The sequence below is a fragment of the Trichosurus vulpecula genome, chromosome 1 (genome assembly GCF_011100635.1).
Source record: "Trichosurus vulpecula isolate mTriVul1 chromosome 1, mTriVul1.pri, whole genome shotgun sequence".
In the NCBI taxonomy this organism is placed as follows: Eukaryota; Metazoa; Chordata; class Mammalia; order Diprotodontia; family Phalangeridae; genus Trichosurus; species Trichosurus vulpecula.
The window spans coordinates 468,214,772-468,231,673 of NC_050573.1; the positions used below are offsets into that span (position 1 = coordinate 468,214,772).

Below are 16,902 nucleotides of genomic sequence, written 5' to 3' on the forward strand. Positions count from 1 at the left end.
TTCTTCTGACTCCAGTTTCAGAGCTCCATCCACTATGCCACCCACCTAGACCTTCTAAGCTAGACAACAGTTTATACGTAAAAAATGTGTGGGCTTTCTGTGACTATACAAAAGTGGAAAGGACTGCCATGGTAGACAGTAGGTTCCACGTCTCTGGAGGTCTTCAAATAGCATCTAAATTCTTATTTGTACAGGACGATTTAGAGGAAGTTCTTGCTCAGGCAGGAGTTGGATTAGGAAGCACTTTCCAACTCTGGAATAATTTGGTTCGATGTTGCTGAGAATCCCTGGCAGGCTTCCCCTTTCTATTCAGCATGTTTTTAGGTTGTGTCCAGCTACTGTGATTTTATGCATATAAGAAACTTCACACCGATTTAGGACACTTCCATCTATCCCAATGCTATTGCTCTGACAGACAGTAACAAATTTTGTGGGAAAGCATGGTCCTTGATTCATCTTAAGGCTGGGTCAAATGTTTCTCAAACTTTGTCTATGGAAATCTAGTGTTTGAGGACCAATGACAAATTCAGCAGGTTTTCCTCTTCTCAGTAGAGAGGGGGTGAATTTTAAGAGCAGAATGGGTTCTATATTTTGGGGCACGATCAATCTCTTGATTTGTTGCCCCTGCCCCATTATCACTTTCATGACAAATGAATATAATCTGCTATTTTGGGATTATTTACGCTGTTTCTTCTTATAGAATTAACAGGTAGATGTATCCATTTCACATGATAAATTTAAAAGAGGCGTAGGCTATACAAACCATTATCACCATTAGCTAGTCTTTTCCTTTTTCTCCATTCGAATGACTAAAAGGTAAATGGCAAAGAACTTCCTTCTCTTGCAACACAGAAAAAAAGCCTTAAAATTAGGTCTAATGATACTTTTCACTGCTGCATTGGCTATTAGGATAAAGAGTTAGGATACAGAGTTTCCTACATTTTAGTAGAATAGATCATGTTCCCTCCCTAAGAAGTCTACAATACTACTTAAAGACATTAACTTCAAAAATATTTTATTTTTGACAATTTAACCAATCAAAAGCATGGCCAATGTCATTAAATATCTAGTTGGGGAGGTTTGCCCAGGGACAAGGGTATCAGGGAGAAGAAATGCTATGATAAAACACCAAACAGCCTTACAACCCGATGGCCTTGTGGTGAAATCAAATATAACCAACCTTTACTTTCCTCAGTTCGTGGGAGGAGAGAGGAAAACAGACTGGCAGAATGAATATGAAACCTACAGAGAATCTAGATTCTGGCAGAGTAATAAGCTTCTTTATACCAAAATCATTAAATACCCCCTTCAAAGGGTCTAAGAGTCAGAAAATCATACTACCCAGCAGCAACTGCAACAAAAATAACTAGTATTTATATAGCATTTTAAAGTTTCCAAAGTACTTTACAAATCTCATTTTATCTTCACAACAATCCTGGGAGGTAGTTACTATTATCATCATCATTTTATAGGTGAGGGAAAATGAGACAGCAGTGAAATGACTTGCCCAGGGTCACACAGCTAGTTAAGTGCCTGAAGCTGGATTTTGAACTCAGGTTTTCCTGATTCCAGGCCCAACACCCATTTCTCCCATGAATTCTAACTCTTCTCTGCAGATGTGTGGGAATCATACTCAGCAATTTAAGTAAAGAGATTATGCAGTTTGTACAGGAAAAAACCAAGTTGATTGATTTCTAGTGATTATAGCACACCCAAAGATTCAAGAGGAGGGTCATAAAAAAAAAAAAACATCCATTCTCTGTTCCACATAGCAAAAATGATAAGGTTTTTGTTTCTTTTGCTTGTTTGTTCTGGAATTAGGATTTTAATCCCATATCCAAGATGGACATCTAACTTTAAGTCTTAAAGGGTTGCCTGGGCCACTGAAAGGTTGAGTGACTTGCCCAGGGGGCACAGTCAAAGTGCATCAGAGGCAAGACAAACCCAGGTTTTCCCAACTCCAAGGCCAGTTTTCTACCACTATATTACACTACTAAATACTACTATTTATTGTAGGGTGAACATTAAGAACGTCAAAGATTTTAGCACCATTTCAATGTTAGGATTCTAAATGGCTCAATTTAAGAGAAATTTTTATATGTAGCAGCAGCTAAAGAAAAAATGAGTCCTTGTGAATCACCTTTTACTTTGTACTTGCTGAGCACAATATCCTTGCCTTTTTTTTTTTCAAAAGAGAGATCCACTTTGGCCTTTTAATTACTTGGTAAGTTTATCTGTTATATTTATCTGTTCCTCATAAAGGAAAACATAGTTCAGTTCCCTAAGATCAACACCAACTGAGCTGAAGATTTAGAACGAAAAATGGCAAAACAAGCTTTGCTTTGAGGTAGGGTGGTATTGCAGAAAGAAGGCTGAATTTGAAAGAAGTCTAGGATTGATGGCTCTGTGATTTTTCTACCTGTGTGACCTTGGGCAAATTACTTAAACTATCTGGGCCTTGGTTCAGCTGTAAAATGAGTTTGTAATAGGTAACTTCTAAAGCCCTTCTACCTCTCAATATACAGTCCTATGAAAAGGCATATGGTTTTATATTGAAAACTTAGAAAGCTTCCACAGCTTAAGGGAGAGTCCATAGAACTCAGCTTCCAAAACACATCTGCATTTATATTATACACATATTGTAACCATAAAACGCAACCAGTTGGTTTGCTGATAGCTAAAGAAAACTTGGCACTGTTTTAACATATGGTGAATATATAAGAGTTAACACCGAGCTTAACTCATGGTTATCTCAATACTAACCTGGATCTACAGAATGTTTTCCATACCCTAGATGTTTTAGAAGAAAAGCCCCACAATATACATATAGATACTACAAAACTGGATTTTCCATTTGTAAAGGATATGTTCATTTATTCAGCAAATATGTATTACGAATAAACAGTAAGGGGGGAACAGGTCTATATTCCTTGTTAAAAACCGCAAACGATACCCATATCATTAAAACCATAAATAACAGTCCACTTTATAATTCTGATGCCCAAAAGCCTTTCAAAGAAACTGTCCTTCACAACAAATTTATGATTCAATAATATTGTTTTCTTTCAAGATATAGGATATATTATTTTATAGATCTGATACCAGTACCTTCTCATTAATATTTTTATTGAAGCAAGAAATATCTAATAAATTACTCAACTATCCTTTTACAGTATGTGTTCCAGGGTCACTCAGTCATTCAACAAACATTTAATTAAGTGCCTACTAAGTGGCAGGCACTGCACTAAGCACTGAGGATACAAAGAATGGCAAAAGACTGTCCCTGCTCTGGAGGAGTTCACAATCTAACAGGGGAGACAACATGCAAAAAACTATGTACAAACTACATACAGGATAAATTAGGAAAAAATCAACAGAGAGGAGTCATTAGAATTAAGAAAGCTAGGGAAAGGCTTCAGGCAGAAGGTGAGACCTGTGACTTCAAGGAAGCCAGGAGGCAAAGTTTTTGTTTCTCTTATTTTGTTGGCCTAGATTTGTAATTGTATCCTGACAGGCAACATCAGTGGAAATGAAAAAAAAAAAATTTTTAAAAAGGCAGTAATGTGAAAGTATCTTCTTCAGATAAATTTTTAGATCCCAAAGTGATTAAGTACATCCTAGAGGAAAATTTAATCTATTGGATTGTTCTTGCATAGATTTTTTGTTGTCAAACTCTCTTTGACAGGTATTCCCTATTCAGTGAATAAGGTTCATTGTTTAGTAGAAAAATTTTCTGGCAGGTTACCTCAACAGACCATGAACCAAGTGTTGATAACTGGACCTTTACAACTTTTAAAATGTATAATAAAAGCTTTATGTACTCATGCAGTGTGTGTATTTTAAATTTCCTTAAAGAAATTCTTAAATTAAAAGAGAATGAAATAATCAAAAGACATAGGAGAACAGAGATGGAGGGGTAAGGGAAAAAACAATGACTTCTTTTTTTTTTCCAGGAGTTTAATTAATTGTTAGACTTAGAAATGGAGCTCCAAAGTATAAATAAGGGCATATACCACAGTAGTGTTACTTAACTTTATGATAGTCATGAATGACAAACTACAATGGCCATCTTCAAGTAAAAATAAAATTTTTCTATTAACAGAAGTCTCTGAAAGTCTTATGTATAACTTATAGAGGTTATACAATTAAGGCTGTCAAAAAGGACTCAAAATCTACATCCTCTTAGCTATGAGGAAAAAAAGGCAAAGACATAAAAATGCCCATTACATCCAAGATTTCTTTTCAGCTTGACTTAAGAAATACAACAATTTCCTAATTTCACATTCTGATATTTTTCTTGGTAGAAAAATCACTTTTCAAACCTTCACCCAAACAAACCACTTATCTAATCATCCTTTAACTTAGCTGAAAAAAATTTAGTGTGTACATCATTGAGCTTTAACACTGCCAGGATTGTTAAAAATCTAGAGTCAAGATCTGGAGATTTGCTTTCAGTCATTTAAAGGTCATTTATGGTTTGACAGCAGACACATTCTCCAATATGGAAAGCTGAAGCATGACCCTATTTGTCTGTATTAATAATTTAATTACTTGCAGTACCAGTAGAACAAACTTCTTGTTTTGAAAATGCTGGCTAAATGTCCTATATTCAAACAGGAGCAACCAATTACTTCTGAGTTAAAGTGCCTGGATTTTGACACATAAAGTTTTCAATCATTTATATACTCATTATTTGATGTACTGTCTTCCCCCCTCCCCCCACCTCATAATTAAATGCCAACCATAGATTCTGTCAACTGGGTTCCAGGTATGTACTTTCCAGGTTGTCAGTGGAATCCTTAGAACCAGTTCTTCCTGAAGGTTTAACATAGTCCATTGATAGCAATAACTCCATAGCCAAGCAAAATAGAGAGCTACAGCCTTCCTAAGTAACTCTGGCCTGGATTATGCTTCATATTTCCCAACAGTGATTTTGACGGGAAAAACCAGTTAGAACTGTGCTACAATGCTACCTGCTTTTTTTAAAAAGTCTTTTTTTTTTTAACAACTCAAGGAGGGTAGGTGAAATTTAGACAAAAATAATTCAGCTTTGTATGATGTTTTTAAAAAATGCATTGAAATTTTCTGAAAAATCACTTCAACACACACATAAAAGGAAAAAGATTGGGTCATTTAAAATGCATTACCACTTGGGATACTATCCCCTTTCAGAGACATCTTTTTTTTTTTAACCTAGTTTCCAAATACATCCAGCCAAAACTAAGAAATGGTCAGGCTGTATTCTTTGTAAAATAAGGAGAAGGATCTGGTTATTGCAAAATTATGCCAATGACTCAACAGTTGAAAATTATATTTTAGAGCTTTTGTGAACTTGGACTCGGATCATAATCTAAAAAGCTGGATGAACACTGCTTCTTTAATTTTTGAAAGTAAAAACAGAGATGTAAAGGCTGGATCCTGTGGTTGTTGTTACTAAACATATGGGTAATTATTTCAGGATTTAAATGTCCTAATCATATGTGTGTTCATATTTATGTATGTATACATATATACATATATACACATGTGTAATATTTCACCTTCCAGTTTCACTTTCCAAATTCTCTAACTTTTCAGACAATCAAGATATTGCTTTTCAGAACAACCTCCTTTGTTACCACCTTTCAACTTTCAGTTATCGCTGAATGATCTATTCCTATGAATTCTCTATTACATGAACTCTTTATTTTTGCCTGTCAAAAAGCTAGAGCTCATGGTTTGCATTTTAAATTACTTTAAATTTAAAAATCCATATAATTCACTGAACAACAACCTTGGCTACTTTCAGTGAAGAGGGATTTCTGTTGTGTATAACTATATTTATGGAAAGGAGACTGAGAAATGTTAATAACAATTAGAAACAGAACATTGATGGGAGTAAGGGAAGAAGATGGCAATCAAGAAACAGAGCATTAAGTCAAATCAAGAAGCATTTATCAAATTTATTCAATTCTACTATGTGCCTGGCATAGTGCTAGGGGCAGAAAGGCAAAAATGGTCTCTTCATAAGGAGCCCATAATTACGAAAACAACTACATATATATATGAGACATATTGGGAAAAGAGAGAAAATAAGGTGCTAGCATTTAGGGAGATCAGAAAGTTCTGGCAGAAGGTGAGATTTTAGTTTATTCTCTTAACTAGAATATTTAAATGACTATTAATCCAGTTTTGGAAACCCACCATAGTGAGGGTTTCAACTAGTAGATCTGAGTATTTTACTTTATTTAATCTAGGATTCAGAGTGTATATCAAAGTTGATTATGGTTTTATAGTGAAGTAGAGTACAATTCAAATATGTATTAAGCCCCTAGTATGAGCAAGACATATTTTACAGGTAATCATTTCGTTCGTTTAACTTCTGAATTTCTGCTTTGATAATAAGTATTAGTACTTAAGTATATTGATTTAAGCCCTCATGCTGAGCAAAACCTAAAAATATGAATTTTTAAATGTTTATGTTTCAATTTGTACATAATTTACTACCAAGTACTAATAAAAACAAGCCAGTTTTGTTCAAATGTAAAATCATTAGATTTTACGAAAGAATGTGCTAATGGGACACTAATTAATGAATATGATAATTATTCTTCCTTCCTAGAAATTAACTTTCACCCAGACACACACATTAAATAGGTAAGGGAGCTTTAAAGTTAAAAAGATTTTAAATAGAAATACCATAATTAACAGGAAGTGGACATATTAATAATATTCTTTCCACGTATAACTTAATAATGCTTTTTTATTCATTCATTCATTCACTGAGTATTAAATGCCTTTAAAATTTCCATCAAGAGACAACAATATTCAAATGATTAGATTGGTAGTGAAATTAAAGTAAAATCTGCACATGATTTTATATCTTCAATTTCAGTACTCGAACTGCAAAATGATTTTTACTAATGGAAATTGGCAAATCCTTTAACTCAAAACCATTTAAGTAAAATTCTGTACTGTTCCTGTGGATGTAGTTAGGAAAAACTGATAAAAATATATTAAAATATGCTTTTCCCTAAATATTGACACATTCAGATAGCAAATGTTTAAAAATCTCATGTCTCACTTGCCCTTTTCTTTATCCAACTTACATTTACCTGCAGTTAAGAAGTCAGCTTTGCTAATGTCAGCAAATTATCCACATACTCATCTGCTCAAACATGTTTGGTTCATAATGCAAGTCATGAAAACCTTTTAAGTTAACACACTTACACATATAACCTGTTTCAAACTGTTTCCAGATTCAAATTCACTAGAAAATTTCTTATAAAACAAAATTATCTCTCACTGCAGCTTTTTACTCATAGAATTAATTTGTATACTTAAAAATCACACTGCATAGGAAAAAACACTTGACAATCACGCAGCATTATCCCTCTTTTCAACAAAAAAGAGGGCACTTGAGTAACTAAAATCAATTAGTTTGGGAAGTCTTCTGAAGCAGGAAGGAATTGTGATTTGAGGAATAAGAGATTTCAGAATTTTAATTAAAGCAAAGTGTTTTCATGAACTCTTTATGTTGCACAGTTCTTTTAGGTTCACTCAACTACTACTAAAAACTTTTCATTTCTTCTACTTCACAGTTCCCAAAAGTTCTTAAGTTCATCTTGTCAAAGCCTCTCAATTTTCAAGCCAAAATGGATTATCTTGGAAGAGTAATTCAAATGGACAAAGAACAAGCTTAATTTATGAAAGTTCTATTAATTGTAATGTTGAAATTGCTGGCTCTTAGAAAGTATTGTCCCTTTAAAGTCCTCAGACTGAGAAGCAATAATAGCTTTAACCTTGCCCAGCCTGAAGTCACTGGGGGGATGCTTGCTGTTCTGGCACCAGTCACTTTAACAATGAAGAACACAGGAAGGGTGAGGGAAATTTTATATGGGAAACTGAAGCAAATTTTTCTGTGGGCATAGGCCTAAACCTTCTTTGCTACTACACAACCTTCAGATACTGAAGTACACTTCCCAATTACAGCTGCAGTTTAAAGTTTTTACAATTTATTCCAATAAGGGCTCAGGATGAAAAGAGAAACAGACTGGCATCTTTTTATATATCAGTATATTTCTTTTTGGGGGTTACTGCTGGATAGAGTAGCTGCTTCTTCCCTACCAATCATTTGGCTGACTAGAATCCAACTATTAGTCAGAAGGAAAAGAGCACTTTAATGCAGAGTGAGTTCTAAGATAAATTTGTGTCTGATTCAGTCTTTGTGTCTGATTTAGTCAGACATTGCATGGGAAGAGGTTGCATTGGGAAATAACCTCCCATTAGTTGGTCTAAAAAAGTCAATGTGGCAGCTCCCTAGTTTCTGATAGTTCCCCTACCTCTTGAAACTCTTCCCACTTCCTGATCCATAGTGCCTAGGCAGCCTCACCCTGACTCATAGCTTTGCCAAGCATGTTAAAAAGTTCTGTTGGTGCTGTACTGACCGCCTGAGCTGTTGGTCTGGCCTTGGGATAGGAACTGGTTAAACCCAGAGCTGGGCCTTGTCCTGTGGCAAATGCCAAGTCAGCAGGTTTCCTCCCCCTCCTCTTCCTTTCCCCTCCCCCTCCTCCTGCACCCAGGAACTATGCACAGTACCAGCAACAGTTTCTCCTCCAGCCTGGTAGATGGGAGAAAAGGGATCTTATGTCTAACCCATCCCACCTGGCTCCCATGCAGAGAGAAATAAAGGGACAAGAAAAAACAACACATTTTTCCTTAACACCTCACTCTGTCCCTACACAAAGAGTACACATATTCCACCAGTTTGCAGATGGAAGAGGAAAGTAACTTTATGGAAAAAGCCCAAAGCTAACACCGCTAATATTAACCCCCAGACTGATCCAAGGACTCAAGTTAGCAGCCTAACCAATACCATAAAGTCACAGTGGAGAGGGGGTGATGGGAGATTTCCTTCCCTTCTCAGCGAGGATGATGGAAGATATATACTTTTCCTCCTACCCACGCCCAGAGCTGAAAGCTATGGGGTTCGAATTTGCTTGATCTTAACCCCATACTAACCAGACATTGAAAGTAGTGGAACATATATAAGTGAACGCCGGAGAGAAAAGTAGGGAAAATAAATGGGTCTCCTTTCTCGGAGGCTCAGAATGGTGCAGGGCAGCACCGACTGTGAATCACTTAATCATCCTGCTACCCTCTAAACAGCACATCTCTCCCTACATGTCAGGGTTCTCAGTAGGAGAGTATGTCAGTCTTTATCATCCTCTGTATCCAGTCTTTTCCCTTCACACTGTGTGTATGTCTCTTTCTGTCTATCTGGGTGTACACATCTCTCCTTGTGAGACTGTCTTTTTTTCCTCTGTTAACCACACCTGTCTTGAGTTTTTCTCTCCCACCTCTACATGCCCATACTGTCACCCCCATGGCATTGTTTTTGTCCATAATCCCTCTCTTTCCCCTCAATTCCACTTTTCCTATACTTGAACTCATTCTCATCTCTTTCTTTATCTGCAAGGCTGCATTCTTCTCTTGCTGCATGTCTGTCTCCTAGCCTATTCTGCCCCCAGATCTGGCCTGTTTCTCCTATGCATTTCTCCTTTTCACCTTTCCTTTAGTATCCCTTCTGGATAACTTTGTTGTCACATTTATCTGTGCATTCCTCTAGATCCATATTTCTCTGTCCTCAACCATGGTGGAGCTTTTCCCAGATCTGCTTTTAGACTCCTCTGTGCATGTCCTTTCACTCTGTCAATGTCTCTCTGGATGTCCGTACAGTTGTCTCTCTCCTCTATGTGTATGCACTTCCACTTGTGAATCCCTGAGTCCCTCTCTTCCCATGTATAGCTCACAGGTACTCGTATTTTCCTCCATGGGGGTGGTCTCTGTGTGTACCTATGTACCTTCTAGTGTGTCTACATCTCAGTTCATGTTCCCGTGTGCACAAGTCCCCGGCCTTGGTGTTCTCTGTGTCCGTGTCTCTCCTGCCTACACTCCGGTCCCCGCCGCTCCTGTCTCCCTTTTATGGGTGGGTGTCTATGTATCATTCATTCCACCTCCACTTGGTGGGTGCCTCTGAATTACCCCTCTCTTTGCCCCCCAATGGGGCTTGTGTGTGCATTCACCCCCCCCCCCTTAAGTGCTGAGTGTCGCTCAGACAGCTGTCCCCAAGCGTGTATGGCCGTGCCCGAGCCTATGTCCCGACTCTGTCCCCTCTCCCACTGTCGCCTCTGTCCCCGGTCTGCCCGGCGGGTCTCAGGCTCTGACACTGCCCGGGTGTTTCTCTCCTTTTCGCCGGGGTGTCTGTGGGGTGTCCGCTCCCCAGGACCCGCGGGTCCGTCTGTGCCTGTCTCCCTCGGGGTCGCGTTATGGACAAGGGGGGGCACCCTCCGAGCACCGCTTGGACCCGGGGGAGCCTCCCTGTCCCCGCCCAGCTGCCACCCGAGGAAGGGACATCCAGAACGGACGCCGCCCGCCGGCCTGGGGCTGTCCGGGACTGAGAGAATCCTCCCGGGGCTGAGGAGAGAACAGTCCTGGGAAGGAGGACAGAATCCTCCCGGGATGAGGTGGCGCTTGCCGTCCGCCCCATGACTGCCCTGCCGGGACGGGACAGGAGCCGGCAGGAGCGCGCGGCGTAGCCCCGCTCCGAAGCGCCCGCTCCGCTCTACTCCGCTCAGCTCCGCAGCCCAGCCCAGCCCCGGCTCGGGCTCTCACCTTATGGGTCTGGTACGTCTCCAGCGCCCGGATCGCCGTCTCGGTGAGCTTCACATGCAACACGGTGATGTTGTCCTGGCCGAGCCTCCCGCACGATAAACCGTAGCGCCGCTCCTCCCGCAGACCCGCTGCCCCCGGCCCCCCCGCCGCCATTTTAAACTCCCCCGGGTGCTGCTGCTGCTGCTACTGTTGCCTCCACTGCGGCCGCAGCTGCTCCGGCTCCTGCAGCCGCCACCACAGCTACGGCCATCCCGCTGCTGACGTACTGTCATATACTGAGCGCAACTAAACCCACCCGCTGCCCCGCGGCCGCCACGGCCCGCCCCTTTCCACTCCTTTCCGCGCCCCCCAGGCCTGGTCACTGCCTCCCGCCTCCTATCATTGGCTCTCTTACTTCAAGGCCCTCCTCCATTGGCCGCGCTCCACCCGGAGTGGGGCGGAGCCTCTAGTGGCCTCAGTTTCGCTTCGGAGACTGGATGCCAGGGAGCCGAAGGACTGACGTAGAGGTGACGCGACTCCTTAATTATTTCTGACGTCACGCATGGAAGAGTTGGCCGGTCGGCCGCGATTGGCTAGCCTGGCCAGCGGCTCTTATCCTTATTGGGTGGCTGGGTTTAGGCTCTGGTTACTTGGAACCGGAGCCCCTCCCAGTTAGGGAGTGAAAGCGGGGGTTGCCGGTAGTAGTTGGAGTTTTCCCCGTTTTCGGTGGAATTCCTGAACTTGTGTGTGGACTTTTGGGATGTGAGGAACCAGGGCTGAGTCAGGGGACGGGCGGGGTGGGGGAAGGGTTGGCGGTGGCCAAGTAGGGAGTTCGCCCTCTTAAGGTTAAGAAGTCCTGGTCTTTCATGTGAGGACAGTGGGTGAACTTGTCTTTCCAAAGCTCAGACTCTACAGCTTGGGGGCGGGGACTCTACAGCTGGGGAAGGGGGGAGGGAGACTGCGGCTGGGGGAGGGGAATCTAGTGCTAGGAGAGAGCGCTCTGCAGCGTTGTCGTGCGAAGGAGAGGGGATTCTGGATCCGGGATCTGCCACCTCTGGTCATTTTCACCCTGAACCTGGAGTTCGTGCTATAGACTTTATTTGGAAAGTTGTGTGATTCCCTCAATTTCTTTGATTGCTCTGGCAAGAAACTGGATTTTAAATCAGAGGTCCATTCTGCTCATTAACTTTGTGACTTTGGACATTAAATCATTCAACCTCTCTAGGCGTATGTCAACATCTGTATAATAAAGGGGCTTGGACTAGATAACCCCCAAGGTCCCTTTTTTGCTCCAAATCTACAATCCCATAATAGTTTTTACTGAAACACTTGTTCACTTGAAACCACTTCAGTATATCCAGTGGTGGAAACAGGGCTGCTTGAAATGCAGTTCCAAGATACAAGATCAGTTCCATTCCCACCCCTGATTACATACAAGGGGCCATAGCTGGTTAGGGAGCATGGTTAAGTGCCTATTGTTGTGCTCACAGACTTATTGTTAGTTTCTGGAGGAGTTTCAAAGATAATTGGAACTTAAAATTTAACATATTATTCTTTCAAAATAGCCCAATTGGGACAACTATTAATAAGGAGATGGGGCCTTGGACCGAGTTCTAAGTAATATTGTTAATTTTATCTGCATTCGTCTATTTGACAGGGAAGGGACACCTGAATGCATTAAAATGGCAAAGTTGGGGAGAAGGTTCAGAGGCCAACAGGGATCTAGGAATAGTAGGGAAATATAGGAGTCATCTTATACTTCCCATTTAACAAGATAGGATGTCAAGCCCTGTCTGTATTGTGGATGTAGCTGGAAGAGCTAAAAATATCCAATAGTCCTTTTCCCCTTTCTGTGGAAAGACATTACAGATAGAATGCAGAAAATTAGTGTTAACTGAATTGTTGGAAATAATGTATAATAAAGCCATTGCAAGAGTTAAAGGAAGTATTCCCCAAGATGTCATTCTTATTTTAGCCCATCTCTCATTGCCATCAAGCTATCCACACTGGTCTAACTTTAAGTGGAATTAGTTGAGTTAGAGCAAACCTGGTAATATTTGTAAAGCTATTAGCCCAATGCTTAGCACACAGTAGGCACTTAATAAATGCTTGTCCCTCCCCCCACCCCTTTTCTTAGCTAATCAGTATGGTTTTAAAATTAAATATTTTTAAAGTCCTGACTTAAAACATTCATCTCTGTTAATCAGGTTGTTCATGATAGTCTTAAATTGATTATTTGTGGACATAAGGTGATATTCAATGTCACATTTAAATTGTTTTAAAACTCCTTTTGAATCTTCTTTCAGAGGTGTTTCTTTTCACACTTTCTGAGAAGTGGAAGCTTTTTACAAGGCTAGATCTCTAATATACTTCGAAAGTAAAAGAATTGCTCAAATCATTTAGACCATGGTATGAATTACTTTCCATTGTCTTATTGACTATTTATTAATAGTGAGTGTCTGACTAATCCATTCTTAAAACTATATTTTTCTTCTTCACTTTGGCAGTGAATCTCTAGTTATATACCTATAGTCTCAGTTATTTTGTGTATTAGCAGAGAACAAGAATAATCTAGATCTAAACTCTTTCCTTGCATAGGGTTCCTGATGAATGAATTCCCACCCACAAAGGAGCTTAATTTGTTTTCCCCTTTGATGGTAACTCTGCTTAAGGGATTGGGTGAGTAGTTGGTGGTATTTATTGCCATTGTAGCTTTGAAGCCCCTTATTAGGAATTTCATATTCTATAATTTGGAAATTTTTTCTCACATGTTAGAGCATATACTATATTAATGAGGGAGTTAATGTTTACATTTCTACTTTTTTCTTTGAACTTAAGCATTTTATTTCTTGTCATTCAAGATATTCATAAAGACAGTGTATCAAGAAAAAATGCTATTTGGATGATCTGTCACTCATTCATTGATGCCTCACAGGCACCCAATACATCATGCTTTCATGAGGATAGCCAGAGTTGTGATGCTGATAAGGGTGATTATGAGGGGAGTGATGAAGAAAGGCAGTTATAAAGCTTGCTGTTTTTGTTATTTGTTTTTATAGCTCATATCCAATTTGTCCTATCAATATTTATTGGATACCTACAATGTGCAAGATGCTGTGGGATGTTTATTGGATACCTACAAGGTACAAGATGCTGTGGGGATGTAGATAAATATAGATAAAATCCTTGACTCAAGCAGCTTACATTCTGTTTGTGGTGACAGAACCAACATTCATAAAATAGAAAGCAATTAAGTGCTGAACCATTGTTTAATACTGTGTCAGTGTAGCAGGAATTCAGGAAAGAAAAGATCCATGTGGCCTGTCATAGGTGGAAAAGGTTTCATGAAGGAGGTAAGATTTGGGGCCTTGAAGAGCCAGTAGGGTGTAGGTAAGCAGATGGGAGGAGGAGGTGGGGCAGGGACTCTCTTCAGTCCGTTGAGTTCCTTATTTTTATTGTGATTTCGTTAGGTATCTGGAAGAGAGTGTAAAGTATACAACAAAAAACCCTATTTTAGGGTTTTGGGGGTACATTCAGTCAACTGCAATACTTTAAGGATTGGTGATATTGTCAGTGGATAACTCCTGGACTTAGTCTATGATCTTTGAGAGTCCTGGCACTTGAAAAATTCATTGTTATCCAGCCAACCTGCTAATGAGCCTCTCTGAGCCTAATTAGTTTGGCTAGTTTATCAGTCAATTAACAAGCGTTATGAAGGACCTCCTGTGGACTAGGGGATTGGAGTATAAAGAATAAAACAATGCCCACTTCAAAGAGCTTTCATCTAATGAAAAAGACAAGAAGTACATATAACAGTATATTTATATGTGAGGCAACTAGGATAGCATGCAGGGCCTGAGAGTCAGGAAGGCCTGGGTTAAAATATATCTTCAGATACTCACCAGCTATGTGACCCTGGTCGCCTAACTGCTCTTTGCCTGTTTCCTCAACAGCCCTACTTTGAAGAGTTGTTGGGAGGATCATTGGAGATAATATTTGTAAAGCACTTAGCACAGTACCTGACAGAGAGCCGGAGCCAAAAAAAAAGACTTTCCCTCTATATGTATGATATGAATAAATACAAATATTTATAGTAAGAAGTTAAATACAAGGTAATTTGGAAGAGAAGCCATGAGGAAAAGTTTCATGTCAGAGATAGTGCTTGAACTGGGTTAAGAAGAAGAAAGGGATTTTGAGGCAGGGAATAAAGGGGGAACCCATTCCACCCAGGTGGGATGATGGCAAGTGCAAAGGCAAGGAGGTGGGAGATGAATTTATTTCATTCATTCACTAAACATTTATTAAGTGCCTACCATGTAGCAGGCCCCATTCTAAGCTCTAGAGATACAAAAAGAGGCAGAAAATAGTGCTAGCCCTCAAGTAGTTTACAATCTAATGGGGGAGACAAAATGCAGACAAATCTATACAAAGGAAGCTAAATACGGGACAAACAGGAGATAATTAAATTAATAAATTTAATATATTAATTAAATAATTAAAAGAGAAAGCACTGGAATTAAGTGGGGTTAGATAAAGCTCCCTATAAAAGGTGGGATTGTAGTTGAGACTTAAAGGAAACCAGAGAGGTCAGTAGGTGGAGTGGAGGAGGGAGAGAGTTTCAGGCACAGAGATCAGCCAGAGAAAATGCCCAAAGCCAAAAAGATGTAATGTCTTATGTACAGAACAGCCTGGACACCAGTGTCACTGGATCAAAGAGTATGTATCAGTGAGTAAGGAGGAAGAAGACTGGAAAGGAGTGGGCTAGATTATGAAGGGCTTTGATTGGCAAACAATATTTTGCATTTGCTCCTGGAGGCAATGGGTGAGGAACAGAGAAGTCAGGCTACAACATGGAGAGTGAGAAAAGAGTGATAATGTCCAAAGAGGCTACAAAGATAGGTTGGGGGCAGTTTGTGAAGAGTTTTAAAAGCTAAACAGAGTTTATATTTAATGTAGTGTAACTGCTCAATCAATACGGTCAGATCTATTCCTAAGAAAAATTACTTTAGCTGCAGTGTGCAGGATGAATGAGAATGGGGAGACACTAGAGGCAGACAGATCAATTGTCCTTAGAAATCTCCATGTGTACATAGAGATACATACATGCACAGTCTATCACTGGGCCTGTTCTCAAAACCTTTCCTGCTTTTTTTCACTGGCACAGCCTTTGAGAACCTATTGACCCCCATACCTTCATGAGAAAGCATCAGAGAAGGACTTTTTGATCATAGGGTGTTGCAACAATCTGCTAGCAGCTGCCTTAGAGGCGTAAGACCCACCAACAACCAGCACACAGAAAGCTGCCAACACAGGTTCTTTCAATCTGCTTTACTAAGGGAAGCAACGTTAAGAGGTTAACAATCTTACTTTAATCCCACATACAAATATCATTCACTTAGTTCAGGGGGAAAAGCCAGCACCCTGAACTTCAGAGCAAATACAAACAAATTACAAACATCAACAGGCAGACCTTGTCTGATTCAAATCTCGATGCATAGTTACCAGGGTTTAACAAAGTACAAATGTCAGGGTTTACAACCTGGAGGGCTCTTAACTACAGCTGCCCAGAGTCTCCACATCAGCACTCAGCCAAGAGTGAGAGCCCTAAGCAAATAGCTCTGTTCTCTCTTTCTATACACTCTTTAGCCATCATCAAACTGTCGTCTGAGCAATCAGAACTTAGGCTCCTACTATTGGCTCTGGTCTTAGCAAGTACCCTTAGGACCCTGAGGTCTTCACGCCCACATATGTTTAAGCACCTAGTAGATAGGGGTTTGGGCCTGGAACTTTGCACCTAGTAAGGCTCAATCAAAGACACTTAATTAATCATTTTAAAACAGTAAGAAAGTCCCAACTTAATTGATATCACATAGGGATAGGAACTGGAACTGTGTTTTAATTGCTTTGGGGAACTTCGAGATGAGAGAACTCCCATGACTGATGTAGGTTGCAAAAGCATTTGAAAAGTTAAGTGACTTGCCCAGGTCTTCCAGGATTTGGGGCCTGCTCTCTATTCCCTGTGCCACGCTGCCTTATACCACCAAACAAGTCATGGTTCTCCTTTTTCTTTCTTTTTTTTAAAATCCACTCCTGTGAGGGAAAAGCTGAAAACTAGGGGAAAATTTTTACAGCAAGTATCTCTGATAAAGGCCTCATTTCTTAAATATAGAGAACTGAGTCAAATTTATAAGAATACAAGTTGTTCCCCAATTGATAAATGATCAAAGGCTATGAATAGGCACAGACGAATGAATCAAAGCTATCTACAAT

General features: G+C 40.0%; 1 protein-coding gene across 1 annotated transcript in view; it reads right to left on the reverse strand.

The window, feature by feature from the left end:
* ELL2 (elongation factor for RNA polymerase II 2) overlaps nucleotides 1–11,142 on the reverse strand; it is a 95,044-nt gene extending 83,902 nt beyond the window's left edge. The window contains exon 1 of the mRNA XM_036767975.1: nucleotides 10,654–11,142. Within this exon, the coding sequence (XP_036623870.1) occupies nucleotides 10,654–10,806 (153 nt within the window). The 5' untranslated portion in view covers nucleotides 10,807–11,142. The remainder of the gene's footprint in view (nucleotides 1–10,653) is intronic.
* Between the last annotated feature and the right edge of the window lie 5,760 nt (nucleotides 11,143–16,902).